Source organism: Oreochromis aureus, linkage group 7 (genome assembly GCF_013358895.1).
Source record: "Oreochromis aureus strain Israel breed Guangdong linkage group 7, ZZ_aureus, whole genome shotgun sequence".
Taxonomy (NCBI): Eukaryota; Metazoa; Chordata; class Actinopteri; order Cichliformes; family Cichlidae; genus Oreochromis; species Oreochromis aureus.
This window is the reverse complement of record NC_052948.1, coordinates 43726524-43741163: the sequence shown is the minus strand read 5'-3', so window position 1 is coordinate 43741163 and position 14640 is coordinate 43726524. Positions and strand designations below refer to the sequence as shown.

The 14640-nt window shown below is 38.8% G+C and overlaps 1 protein-coding gene across 2 annotated transcripts in view; it reads right to left on the bottom strand.

Moving 5' to 3' along the window:
* Nucleotides 1-2497: 2497 nt before the first annotated feature.
* The window catches only part of opn4xa (opsin 4xa), a 16066-nt gene continuing 3923 nt past the window's right edge, over nucleotides 2498-14640 (bottom strand). For both annotated transcript variants that reach the window (XM_039615505.1, XM_039615506.1), the window contains exons 3-10: nucleotides 10186-10319; nucleotides 7149-7352; nucleotides 6901-7072; nucleotides 5992-6153; nucleotides 5721-5828; nucleotides 5459-5633; nucleotides 4915-5063; nucleotides 2498-4777 (exon numbers count right to left, since the gene is read on the bottom strand). In XM_039615505.1, the coding sequence (XP_039471439.1) occupies nucleotides 4753-4777; nucleotides 4915-5063; nucleotides 5459-5633; nucleotides 5721-5828; nucleotides 5992-6153; nucleotides 6901-7072; nucleotides 7149-7352; nucleotides 10186-10319 (1129 nt within the window). In that variant the 3' untranslated portion in view covers nucleotides 2498-4752. The remainder of the gene's footprint in view (nucleotides 4778-4914; nucleotides 5064-5458; nucleotides 5634-5720; nucleotides 5829-5991; nucleotides 6154-6900; nucleotides 7073-7148; nucleotides 7353-10185; nucleotides 10320-14640) is intronic.

Sequence of the window (14640 nt, the reverse complement as noted above, 5' to 3'; positions counted from 1 at the left end):
CTGCTATTGCTCTATGTCAATAATATATTATGAATGTGTGTGCATGTCCATAGCTTCTTAAATTGGCGGTCTAATTAACAATAATTTTACCTCTGTGATGGATTTAGTCAGAAGTGAATGCTATCACAATATCGATAGTATTGATACTGGATTGATATTGACAGAATCAATACTTTGTTTCTGTCATTTAAATTCAGTAATGTATGTAGCCCGCTGAATTGTGTTAAATTAATTATCTTTTTGGGAATGAAAAAAAAAAGAACCTCAAACTTTCACTTTGAGAAATGTCTTTTTGTGTTTACTATTTTATTTATAGCCAGTAACACACTTAAACAAAAGAAGTTGATCCAAAGTGTTTTGGAGACAGATACATTTACATCACAGAGAAAAAATACATGAAAAGCTAAAAGGTGTGTTTTGTTGCGTTAGCTAATTATTGTGTAATATTTAAAAAGTGATCATTAAAATGTGTTCAGGAATTGCAAATGAACAGTGATTCATGTCACAAGTCACGACAAGCTCCCCTATAAACTGTATTGGATCAATACCAAACTTTACCGTGTCGCACAGCAGTAGATTTAGGCCTGCAGCAAAAATGAAGAAGTTCAAATAGTCTCGCTGGCATTTTTGAGCACGGAAAGTTAGTCATTCAGCAGTAGCTGATTGTCAGTGGTTACTGGAAGGTATGAGGCTGATACTTTTGCATGAGCTTATGAAAGAAATATTTAAGCATCTGACAGGGCACTGACTTCCCCTGTTGCATCACTGAGCGATGTCATCATGTTTTCCACTAACGTGTGGCGTACCAGTGTGCAGGTCAGACATGCTGTAATGCATTTTGAATTATCAGCGGAGACATCAGTGTTCCCTGCTTTGCATTTGTGGTGGGAATTTAAAAAAAAATAACTGCATTGATGTTTAAAATTCAAAATACATGTAAAATACATGTAAAATATTCACAGAGGAAGCCCACACAAATTCCTTTGTGTGAGTTTAAGGCCTCCTTTTGCATTGATTTGGACTGTATACCCAATAAAGCCTTTTCTCATTTATTACACTTGTATTTATAAATTAGATTTTTGTTATCATGTGGCTGCTGTAATATGGCAGTGATTTAGGTTTTAGTGTTAGTGTGCCCTCTAGTGGTCAAAAAATGCTTCACATCCACAGGCACTGTGGACTTTGACTGAAGATAGCACGTGATTTATGCCCTCAGGGTAGAAATTTATTTCAGAGGGCGCAACGTCATTTGAAAACGAAAGCAGAAGGGATTTAAGCAGTTAGCATCAGTATAGCAAGAGCTAAAGTTTCAGACAGGACAAAAGTGTGCCAGTATTTTATTTTGTTATCCACAATAATCTACGGTATGCCAGTGTTTCTGTCATTTGTGTGTGAGTTCTTGTCTTAATCTTACTTTTGATAAGCATAAAACAGATTACAGTGCGATTTAGATTGCAGTATTTTATTTTTACACTGTAATATTTGGTTAGATACACATGTATGTTACCATTTCTAGAGGCAAAGCTTTAATCTTCACATCCTGTGAAACTGCATGTCATCTCATGCTTGGATTTTAGGGTAGGAGTGCCAGTTTAAGGATAACACACAGCTGATGACATCACAGGAAAAAAGATCACACATAAAACGCAATAATTAGAAAACCAGTCATTTATTTGCTACCTGTTAGGGAGATAAGTTTGAGACAGTAGTCCAGTAATGTAATAAATGTAGGACGTAGCCTTTATTTCCCAGCATCCTGGTGAAAGTGCAGGTGATACCTTTATCCAGTGGTTTTTTAAATCAGTCATTTTTGTGGCAGTGTGAATTTTTTTAACACCAGTGCGCTAATTGTTACATTTCTTCACATCAGCCATATCTGGGAAGATTAAAAGGTCTAGTGTACTGCGCTGCTGTATCTTAGTATGATTTAACTGTAATTGAATGAAACGGGGAGTTGTTTCTTTTTTCAGCTGGAGGCAGCAGAAAACTGTTAAAAGTAATTACCTTTCTCCCTGCTCTGAATGTCTGTTTTCTCTCGCTCTCATGCATTATATGCAAAAATGTCGACTGTTATATGCGAAAAAAAAAAGAAAATTCTTCAGGCTTGTAAAAATGATAAATATAAAAATGTTGATAATGCAGGTTCTGTAATGTATTTGTACAAAAACAGACATCGACTCCATGAAATTATTTATATGCTAAACAGCTTATGATACAACTTGTTTGCTAATCAGAACTTTTCAGCATAACACAAGTGACAAATTAACAGCAGCCTGTCTAGTTTTTATCACTGCAGCAAGTAATAAATCGCTTTAAAGTAAAATAGTAGAACTGATTTATTTTGGATGTATTTTTGCTTTAGATTAAAATAAAGATACTGAAAATCATTTGCAAAAGAGCATATGGAAACCTTTATTTATGGCAGCAAATACACACATATGTATGTGAACAAAGACTCAATGCATGTCAGTGATTGTGACAGTTCTATGCCCGAGAACATGTGCCGACAAAAATGGTGCATTTGTTGTGTCTTTTGCACATATATTCGCACACTTTGACTTGCACAATGCTTCATAATAAAAATAGTTCCCAAAATAGTTCCAGTGAATAAAAGCGGTACAAAAACATTTTGATCTGACTGTGATCCAAGTTGGATCAGAATGCTTTCTGTTTCAGATAAATGTTGAGTTGCAGACTAACCGTGTCACTGTCTTCCCAGTCTTAGGTTGTAAAACTCCTAATCTGCAGGTTCACAAAAACTTAGAGCAAATAAAAAATATATTCTTGTTATTCAGTCTCTTTAATACAGTCAAATCAGTTCATCGATGAGCAACACTCATAAACAAATATATTTAACCTTCTAAATAATACAATATAGAACAGACTGTTACATGAAATACAGCAGTGATCATATTTTACCAAGGCATATAAATACATGTAGCCTTAGTTAAAATGTAAACAAATGGATACAATTAGCTTCCTCATTCAGTGCTGTTTTTAAAAAGATGATAATAAACAAGTCCTCGGACACACACACACACACACACACACACACACACACACACACACACACAGACACACAGACACGCAGACAAAGAACATGCTTAACACTCACCTATCCAGCATTTTTCCAGTTTGAATACAATACCAGCACTGTGGCTTTGGATATCTACTGATACCAAATATACTAAATATCTGATGCTAATGTTAAATTGACAAGCTGTATTCCTCACACTGAGAAACAGAAATATTATTACATATTTATTAAAATGATATATCCTGGCTCTAAATGTACTCTAATGCATATATTAACAGCTTATTAAATGGCAATGGGAAACAAAGTTTTTGTTTGTTTGTTTGTTTGTTTGTTTTTACTTATATGATCTTGTCTCACTTTAGCTCAGTGCGAGAGGCATTATTTTATGCTGCTGTTATTCAGAGTTGCACAAGCTTCTCATTTTCTTGCTCTAACTGTGCACTTGTGTGTCACTTGTGGAGTGAAGCTGGCAAGAGACTGAGATAATATTAAGTGACTGCAATGAAAGCTTCCCAACGAGTGTTACATTGAATATAATGTGAAAGCAAGAGACAGAGAGACGCCAACAGGGAAAGCAACGATGTCAGAGACCTACAATTGTGGTATCTCACTTGACCACATTTTGTCAAGAAATAGTGCAAACATACAAAGAAAACATGTTGCTGCAACCGCTAGCAACCTCTGGCCTGCTATTGAGTAGTGGCATGGTTATGGCAGTACAACACTGAATCAAATCAAATCAAATCAATTGAATCATGCCACTTATTTCTGCTCCAGCTTTTTGAATCATGATCAGACAAATATCTGATCCAAGCGCTGGATTGGTGCATCTCTGTACTTAACATTTAACAAGCTACTGTTTTTGAAAGAAATCTTCACACATTAATTAACTGAACATGGTTGCAAAATTGTGACTGTAATTTAACTGCAAAATGTCTTTGGTGCTCTGCAACTTTGTTATTGGAAAATAACCAGAATGCAACCATTTGGCAGCCAGTTTAGTTGGTGTCCACTGTTGCAAAGAAACGCATCACATACAAGTTGCACTCATCGGCACAGACTTGATTGCAGCACGTTGGCGGTCTGCTTGCATGTATAAATGACATGGCAGTTATTTGCAAACCTTGGTGATTGCAGTCAATTCAAGTCAGATCACAGTTGTTTGGAGACAGGTTCCTCCTACAAGGTGACCCGTGTAATCGCCTTGTGGTCAAAACTGGTTGCCCAGAGGTTAAGACTGTTGAGCACTCAACCTCCTGTTGACTAGTTAGTTGCTGTAACTACTTGCAATTGTTTTCTTTGCTTTGCAGTTACTGGGTAACTGTTGAGTTTTGCAAGTTAGTTGCAAGAAGGTTGACATCCTATTTTTACGCTAGTGTGACTGAACCATAAGTCAATTCACAGTTCTCTCTGTCTGCTTTGTGTAACTCCATTTATTTTTCTCAAAGCAGCCTTCCTCCAAACGTCAGCCCTTGAAATTGAGTGTGAAGATGACACAGGATTTTTCTTGCTCAACATTTATCCAAAGTGTGGCTGGATGAGGACTTCATCATCATCATTTTCCTTCTCTATTTTCTGTGCTTTTGTTTCTTCTTGTCTAAACTCTTCATCATACCCATCTTTACATTTCTTTGGCTGATTCCAGATTGTCCTTATTCCTCTTCCTTCCAATAGGCAATAGAAGTCTTTTTACTGACTCAGCTAATAGATCGTGATCACAACTGTTCACTGAACCTTGCTCTGAGAATTAAAATGAAATATAAATGTAAGCAACATGACAAAGTGTTTTGTGGGAAAAATACATGTCTTATCTTCAAAGTGTTTGACTTGCCAGTAATATGAATTGGAAATCAACAGTTCAAATGATTAGGGCCTACCTTAGCTGTTCCTGGCTTTGGCTTTTCTTTCTTTTTGTGTGTTTAGTCAATGACTGACACTCTCTATCCCTCAGAGTTCCAAGGGAATAGCTGGATCCCAAAGTATGACTCTGATCAATAGGATTCAGCTCCACATCACTCCAAACATGCTACAAGACACGTATGTATATCAAGGTAAGAATTTACATCTGCATATTTACAACATGCAACTGCTCCTGTGGTAAAACTACTACAACTACTGACATATCTAACTAAACCTACATTATATGAATGGGACGGTAATTGTATACTGCTATATACAGTTAGTAGAGTAGTGTTGAACTTGTGCCATTATCCTGTTTAAAGTCTGTCTGCTCTTTCTTTTGATATACAGTATATGTATATATATATTCATAAAACATAAATATTCTCGGAGGTCTTGTAAGATTAGGGATTCATGAGTAACTGCTAAGTGAAAGTGTTAATTGGACCTGATGCACTTTACACTCCCATGTTCAGGATTTGTTTCTCACTTTCAAAGACTAGTGCAGCATCCAGTACTCACCGTGTCAGTTGTTGTAATGGAGGAAACTATGTGCAGCTTGGATGTGGAGTCTGATGACTGTCTACTCAGCACGGAGTCCCTTAAGGAGGATTCGCTGAGCGATACTGATATGCAGTCTTTCCTGCGAGCATGGGCTAGGAAGTGCAAGCAAGGTACTTTTTCTGCAAGGGTGATCCTGTTGAAACGAAAACATGATCTTTTAGCAAAATGTGTCATTACGTTTCAGAATTAGTTTGTCGATTAATTAGATGATCACAGTTACCTGTATTTTGAGTGAATTATGGCATAGATTACAGGATTGTATATGGCTGATGACTTGGCTATAACAGCTGGGACGGCTTTGGAATAAGGGTTGAGAATGCCTCCATATCTGATGGACAGAGATGAAACATGATTAGAGATGATCATACTTATACTGTAGCTTGAAATGCTTTAAGTAAGGGTGTTCTACTACCTGCAACTCCCTGCAAACCAGGGTCTACCAAGCTATTTTTACATATCCTATCATTAAGTGCCTAACGTATCATATTTACCCAGCCCATGCTATGAGGGTGACACATGCATAGGGGGACCAAGAAAGCACAAACACTATGATGACCACAAAAGCAATCTTGGCTAGCTTCCATTCAGTTTTGATGGAGTGCTGTTGGATCAGTGTCGACTTCCTCACTTGATTGCCCAACTGCTCCACATCTCTATAAGAAGACAAAGAATTTTGTGGTCAGTAATATATTATAAGACTTCAGAGGGTGAAATGAAGGCCAGAGGAGTGGGTCAGGGGATCTTTAAAAGCAGGATATACAGCGGTCTACTGGGAAACTGGGATCTCACTTTGACATTTACCACCTTTTTAAACATCATTGCACATGCATACATTTAGTTTAGCTTGAAGTCCCAAACTGACCAGGTGCATGTGAGCATTTACAGTGTGCACCGACCCTGTGATCTGAATTACGTTGATGGTGATTATGCTGAAGCCAGCACGTGCTGGGTTGCTTTACAGTCCAGGCATTTAAATGGGAAAGGTTATTAGTTAGATGTGTCACGAGCTTGCAGTAGAACTGCACTAATTGTCCTACAGGACAAATTGACTATGTGCAATCCTGCGAGTGTAGAAAAAAACACTGAGATGCATGATCCTGCCCCTCAGACTTAAAAACATGAGTTTAGTCCACTGAAAACTGATGCTTGGTCCCTGGGTTGTAGCCAAAAACCCTACTTTCATCACTTCTTGGAGTACTCGCCATAAAGGTGAGTAATGTTTATCAGAAAAGGTGTTTTTTTTCCCCCTTTTTTATTGGCTTACATGCAAGTGGCCAGAATGGGACTTCCAGCAAACATTTATTAAAATTACTTCCTAAAAACAATATTAAATTATGCATATTCAGAAAAAAGCAATATTTATAATATTGAATATTATAAATCTATTTATTTAGATGTACCTGCTTGCTTGGCGAATTGCTAGGAACATGCAGACGTAACAGTAGGATATAATGCCAAGAGGGATGAAGAATACGAAGCAGCACAACATCAAAGTGTAACTTTTATTGGCTGGAGTGGAGGTCACATAGTCCCATGTGCACGAGGTCATCAGACCTTCTGGTATATATGAACCTTTAGAGAAAAAAAAGTATCATAAGGTGGATGTTTACTTAAAAATTGGTAAGGAGGGAAAAATTAAGTAACTTACTCCATCCTAAGAGTGGTGCGAGGCTCCAGGCTAATGAATATAGCCACACGAGGGCAATAATAAGGTAAGTGCGTTTCGCGGACGTCCATTGTAATGCCTTCAGAGGCTTGGTGATAACAACATAGCGGTCTATAGAGATGGCCAGAAGGTTTATCATTGAGGCGATTCCAAATAAAGCACCACAGAAGGCATATATTTTACATCCTGGAGGGGGGAAAAAGTACACATTTATTTATTTATTTTCTCTGTTAGACTGGTGAACACATCTCCACTAAACATATTTCCACCATCAACAGATTCTAACTAAAAAAAGGTGCTATAAGAAAGTGCATACTTTATTTATCCATTGGTTGGGAAATTTCTTTTTTACAGCAGTTAAAATTAAGTTATGGTATGTAGCTCAATAAGAGATTTCAATATGATTACAATATGAACAACGTTTACGTAGATATATGTATAAAGGATAAAGATATTTAATATTAAATGTGAATTATTTATACAGTCATGGTAAAATGAAAAGCACATCCTGTGTTAACTCTAAGGTTTTACATATCAGGACATAATAAATACAATCTGGTCCTTATCATTAGGTAGATACAACCTCAGATAAGCTGCAAGCAGATCATTTATTTAATAAGAAACTAAGCCAAAATGCAGAACTGAAACAGAAAATGCAGTGTGTGAATTACTAAGTACATCCTTGTTGCTTCGATATGAACTAAAAGGGAAAGTATCAGCCAGGCACTGTTAATCACATGAACTTGATTATCTGCTCATCAGCAAATGTGAGCACCTCTATAAAACCACAGGTTTGTGATAATTTGCTGGTCTGCAGCATTCAGGTTTCCCTCAATCTTCCCAGAACTCGACATTGCCTCAAGGTTAGGCCATGCAATGCTCGCAGAATTTGCAAATATCTCATGAACTACATTTCTAACTCTACAGGCCTAGGTTAGCACGTTAAATGTTAAAGGTCATGACAGTACAATTAGAAAAAGACTGAACAAGCAAGACTTATTCGAAAGAAATGCCAGTACAAGCCTCCTGGTTTCGAGTCTGCGTGTCTTCCCCTATTGAATCTGAACAAACCGCAAGTCTTGTGGAACAATGTCCTTTCGAGAGACAAGACCAAAGTGTTTGGTCACATTGATCAGTAAAAGCTAAACACAGCAAATTAGCATAATCCTCATACCAGCTGTGGTGGTGGAGAAGTGATGATTTGGGCTTGTTTTGCAGCCACTGGGAACCTTGCACTCACTGAGTCAACCATGAAGTCCTCTGTTAACCAAAGTGTTCTAGAGTCAAGTATGAAGCTAAAGCTTGGCAGAAATTGTGTCATGCAACAGGACAATGATCCCGAGCACATCAGCAAATGATTAAATGTACAGCAGCATGCCTAAAAAAGAATCAAGGAATTGCCATGACCCAGTCAAAGCCCAGACCTCAGTCTGCCTGAAATGCTGTGGTGGGACCTTAAGAGAGCTGTACATAAACAAATGCCCAGAAACCTCAGTGAACTTAAGCAACATTGTAAAGAAGAGTGGGCCAAAATTCCTCCACAGAAAGATATACAGAAAAACACTGATACTGAAAACTACTACTTCAAGTTATTGTTGGTTGTATGAGCTACTGAGTCACGGGGATATCATAGCCTTTCACAGCAAAAAATCCTGGCACAACTTCACCTGCTTCCAAGGTGCATGGAGAAGATGAGAGAATTAAAAAAACAGGAACTCCAGCAACACTTGAGGAAAGAAGAACTTTAATAATTGACCAACTTCGGCTTGTGGCCTTCATCAGGGTCATAGTAAAACATTGTAAAAAAAAAATTGCTTAAATACAAGACAGGAAACAGAAATACACCAAAAATGTTAAATCATTCAAAGACCCTATAGGTGACAAAACCACTGCCATAAAGGGCTTTATCACATGCAGAACTAAAAATGTAATCTACATGATACAGTGCCCATGCAATAAAATATATATAGGAGGCATCCCGCCTCTTAAAGATCGAATTAATGAACACAGAAGTTCGATCAAGAGGAATGATTTAACCAGCCCTGTTGCAAGACACTTCAATGTTAAACATCCAAATTCACCATTATTTTCCTCTTCATTGAAGCCATTAAACTAAACCAAAGAGGTGGCAATATAAATTTTATCGGAAAAAAGAGAAGCATTTTGGATATTCCGTTTGTGAGTCTGCACCCCAGAGGTATGAGCGAGGATTTTTCTATCAATGAGTTTTTATGAATTACAGCTTTTTAAATAAATTTTATTTTTATTTTTATTTTTATCCTTTTTATCAGTTAAATTACTCTCACATGAGTAATGTTTATTCAATTAATCTTGTTATTTCAGCCAAAGAAGGCAGTGTTCTAGACATCTCATCTTTAGTCTACACTTCAAGTCTAAATTGTAGAGACATAAATTAGGATTTTTTTAACAAATATGTTCCCATGTGTTGATGTAATCTTGTTTTCCAATTCAAACGTGCTTTTACCATTAAAGACTGCCCCTTGTTGGGTTTGTTTTTTTTTTTTTGTGACCTGTGTGTATATTTATAGTATCCTTCTTATGCTATTCATGCATGTATTATTTTCAGACATATGGAGGACATGTCACCCCTCTCCTCCTCATCATTAATGTTCTAGTCCAATGTTTACTTGGGCGTGACTTAACCAATTAACCAATACCTACTTATATGTCATATGAGAAATCTGTGAAGTTTTGACTGGTTAATTTGAATTTTTTTCTGTTTCCTGTCTTGTATTTAAGCAATTTTGTTTTTTACAATGTTTTACTATGACCCTGATGAAGGCCACAAGCCGAAGTTGGTCAATTATTAAAATTGTTCTTCTTTCCTCAAGTGTTGCTGGAGTTCCTGTTTTTTTAATGATATCATAGCCTTTCACACACTGCCTCTTCATGTCGGCTTACATTTTGTTTTCAGGTTCCATTTATCTCATTCTAAGACCTGATATGATTATTTGTATTATGCTCTGATATGCAAAACCTCGGATGTAGGAAAAAATACCTGTTTCACCAAAAATCCAACCCTTGTAAAGGGAGTTGACAAAGAAGATGGGAGACTGTGTAACTGCCATGAGGAAGTCACTGACTGCCAGGTTAACGATGAAGAAGTTGGGGGGCGTCCGCAGCTTCTTGTTGCTGAAACACATTAAAAGCAATTAGTATTCCACCAACCAGTTTTACTGTCACATAACTCTTCATTGTAACATGACTGGCAGGGACATTATTACACTACCACGGTGCTCATTGTGTGTTCATCATGAGAGCTTTTGTTTGCCCTGGAGTTGTTTGTAGACATGGTCAATTCGGTGTTCATCCAATAGTTTGTATGTGATCGTCCCACTCAACAAAGGAATTACAAAGCAATAATAACACCAAATAACAGTGTCAAATACATTTTAGATGAAATGCTAGCACAGCTTCAATAACAATTGATTTTTTTTAATGACTACCTTGTTACAACCTAAGGACTAAATCAATCAGTTACCAGATACATTGACACAGATTTTCTCCTGTTAGAAGTAAAGATCAATCAAAGCTGGAATTTCATCTCCAGAGGTCAGACAGCCAATTGTGAATGACCTTTTAATAGAAATCCAATGTATAGGGAAACCTCTAAACACCAAATTCAAAAGATTATATACAGAGAAAAATAATACAGTGTCAACATAAGTGTCTCTTTATATTGAGGTCAGCAAGGTCACGAAAATAACTGAACTGCAATGGTGCATTACTGTATGTGCATTTTACACACATTACATTTAACTTCCCAGAAATCGCTCCAAAGTAAAGCTTGTCCAGGCAACATTTCTCCTCAAACACACCATGAATGTACCAAAGAGGTCAACTTTAATCAAAACCAAAGTTAAAGAATATTTTTAAATGAAACGAATAGAAGAATAGAAGAAGAATATGTCAATTAAGTCTAAAAATTCAAATTAAACATTGCCCGGAGGTCCCATTATGTGTCTGACTAATTTATTCACAGCCTTTCTTTCTTTTCTTCTACATCACTTAATTGCAAAGTGATGACATCAAAAAAAAATGATTGGTCAGTTGCAATGATGATCCTCAGGCATTAAAATGATGTTGTACGAATCTGAGGGACAATAAGATGATCATATTAGTTAAACTATAGAAATACAACCAAAACAATGGTGCTACTGTAGTAGCTGGTTAGATTACCTCAAACGCCAGTATTCTTATTGTCCACCCTCTTTGTTTAGTCAAGGTGGCATCACAGCATTGACTGTACATGAATAATATAGTAGCTGACTAAATTATTGAATTCATGCATTGATTTCAATCTGGAGGTCTAGCGCTGAGTTATTTCTTCGTATTGAATGCCTACGGGCTAATGTGAAGACATGTGCTTGGAGTATCTGTACTTTGCATCTTAATGCATGAATAAATTGTTTACCTCTTCACTGCCCTGAATATCTGCAGTCTGTAAAAATGTACTGTACAAGAAAGAGAAATGCTTGTGTTGATTGTGGGTTAGTTTTACTCAGAAAAGCAGATGTAACACATCTGTTAAATGTGTAACACATGTAAGTATTCGTTAAAAGTCACTTGCATTATTATTATTAATAAATTCTATCGTTTACTACATTACATGTTAATAGGATATAATTATATTTTATTTTATCTGTCATAACTAGAGATGCACCAGTTACAATTTTCATGCCTGACTCAGAAGTTTGACTTTATAAAACTGAGAATATGCAAACAAAAACAAACTTTTCTTCAATGCAAAATATTATTTTTGCTTTTGTCATTAGAATTTCAACCACTTGTATATATTTCAGAGGTTTTCCACATGATTTTTGTCTATAAGTAAGTAGAATTTATACATTAAAAATCTTCTCCACAGCTCCTTTATTTCAAGTAAAATACAACAATTGTAATGGACTATATGCTACATGTTATTCTCTTGCTTAAATGATAGCTGTAGCTGCACAGTAATCACAAAATCAAAACCTGACAAGCATGTCTTTGGACAGGTTCAAATCTATAACTTGCTTTAAGGTTACTAAAGTGCCACTGTGCTGCCCAGATATTTGTTATAGTGGCTAACTCATAACTCATCTAACAACACTTTAATCTAGATGTCTTTTTTTTCACTGCAACCTGCATCCACTGATATATTTTTTTAATGCTCACACACACACATAAAGATGGACGTATCAGAGGGTATTTCAGGTTCAGTATCTGGCCTGAGTGAACTTCAAAATGTCAAGGGATGCTAGAACTGGAGTTTGAAGAGGCTTGAGAAAATTTGCACACTGTGGCCTTGTCCTCCTGTGGATCCACCGCCTCCAGGAGGGTCTGTAGGGTTCTGGTGCAATGAGCATATTTAAAAGTAGAATGGGAGGAAGCGCCTTCAGTTGAACCAGCTCCCACCTTACTTTTAAGATTAGGCTTCAAACTTTCCTTTTTGACAAAGCTTATAGTTGGGGCTGGATCAGGTGACACTGAATCCTCCCTTAGTTATGCTGCAATAGATTGAGGCTGCTGGGGGATTCCCATCATATTTGGGGTTTGTCTGTATTATTTTAGGGTCTTTGCCTTACAATATTAAGCACCTTGAGGTGACTGTTGTTGGAAATTGAGACTATATAAATAAAAGTGAATTGAATTGAATTCTAACAGATTGGTCCAGTCTACATCGGCAATAATGCGAATGCTGTACTGGGCAGCTGTGGTAAAGAGAAATCTGAAAGCAAAGCTTCAAATATACCAGTTGATCTACAATCCCACCCTTATTTATGGCCACGAGCTGTGGGTGTTGACCAAAAGAATGGGTGTGCTACACCCACCCAGACAGGTAGGGCCTTGGGGTGCGGGTGTGTCACCAGGGTGCAGGGGAGGCATTCCCCCCCCCCTCTGTCCCCTTCTGGCCACCTGCGCCTCAATTTTATTTCACAACTTAGACATCCACATTATTCACACTCTCATAATAACACACACACACATATATATATATGTATAGGGCCTTGAGGGTGACCACGTTAACGGCCCAGAGGACGGTCTGTGTATTCAACCCTACCTCTGGCGCGGTGCCCACCTCTCAATTTTAAATCCATGTAGACATTGAGGGTTCTCGGGAGGGCCGTGCTAACACCTGCTGCTCTCTGGCGGCAGCACCATGCCCTCCTTGTTTTAAATGCACTTTAGAACAACACGCAGCAACACTACACATGAGCGGGAGGAGGAGGTATGGGGTCTTCACACACCCCGTTCTCTACTAGCCATCGGGGCGGGGGCTGGGAGGAGGTGTTGGCTGTCCGATTGGCCTCCTGCTGCTGTGGAGCCTGGGCGGTCTCTTGCCTCCACCCGGGGAAAAGGTCACATCTCTTGGGTCTGGTGCGTTTCCCCTCTGAAGCGAGGGTACCTGGACTCAGGGCATAGAGTATGTTTGGGGAGTATGATTGTGTGTACATGTCTATGTATGTCTATCCCTACGTTGGGTGAGTGCTGAGTGTTTGTATATGTGTGCATGAGGGTGGGAAAGCATGTTTATGTCTGTGTGTGCCTGTTTGTCTGTGTCTATATGTCAGGTCGGGTCTTAGACTCCACCTCCCTGGGTACTCCCAGGCCCTCAAGTGTGGAGGCCTATCTCCCCTCACCACATTCCCTGCTGGTAACTGATGCCCCCTCAGGGGTTGGTGCATTGGTGGTTCTTGGTGTCCGGGGCTGGGCGCTCAGGTATGCACCAGCTCACTCCCGGTGGCTACTTGGCGGGGCCCGGTGCCTGTCGCTCGGTCAGGCCTCTTCCGGGCAAAGGGGGCCTCGGGCCTCCGGCCTCGGGGCCTGCAACTCGGTTCACTCTGGCACAGCTGGCTGCCGGCAGAGCCGGGCGGGCACGCCGGTGCAGCCCCTCTGGCTTCTGCTCCGTGGCTACTGGGTGACCCCCCTGTCTGGGGATCTCCTCAGCCCTTCCCAGGAAGGTGGCACGGATGCCCCTCGGTGGTGCTCCTTGGGCTCTCGCACTCTGGGTCCTCTGGATGTCTGGAGCCTGGATCTCCTCCATGCCTGCTTCATACCCTGGGGACGGGGCTATGGGCCTCCACACCCTCTAGCAGACCGTTACATGGGAAAACCTTTTGTATATGCGCGTTGATCCACACAGGTGTGCACACGGGTGTTCACTGTTGGTAGACATAAGCTACACCTTTCTTAGCTGCTACTTCAAAGCACATTGTGCGCTGTCTGTCCCTGCGTGCTGCACAACAACTTTCAATATTTAGTATTTACTGCTGTTCACACTCAGCTAGATTAACGTGATGGTGTTGTGTTTAGTATGTTGCTTTGTTTTTGTTTGGTTTTTTTGCTTGTCTTCTCTTCTTTTTCTCTCAACAGGTGATCCAGGAGATTTTTTTTTTTTTTTTCCTTTCTCTTTGTCTTTGTAAGTGCCCTTTCTCACTGTCCCTTTTCCCTTCTGTTTTTCTTTTCCTTC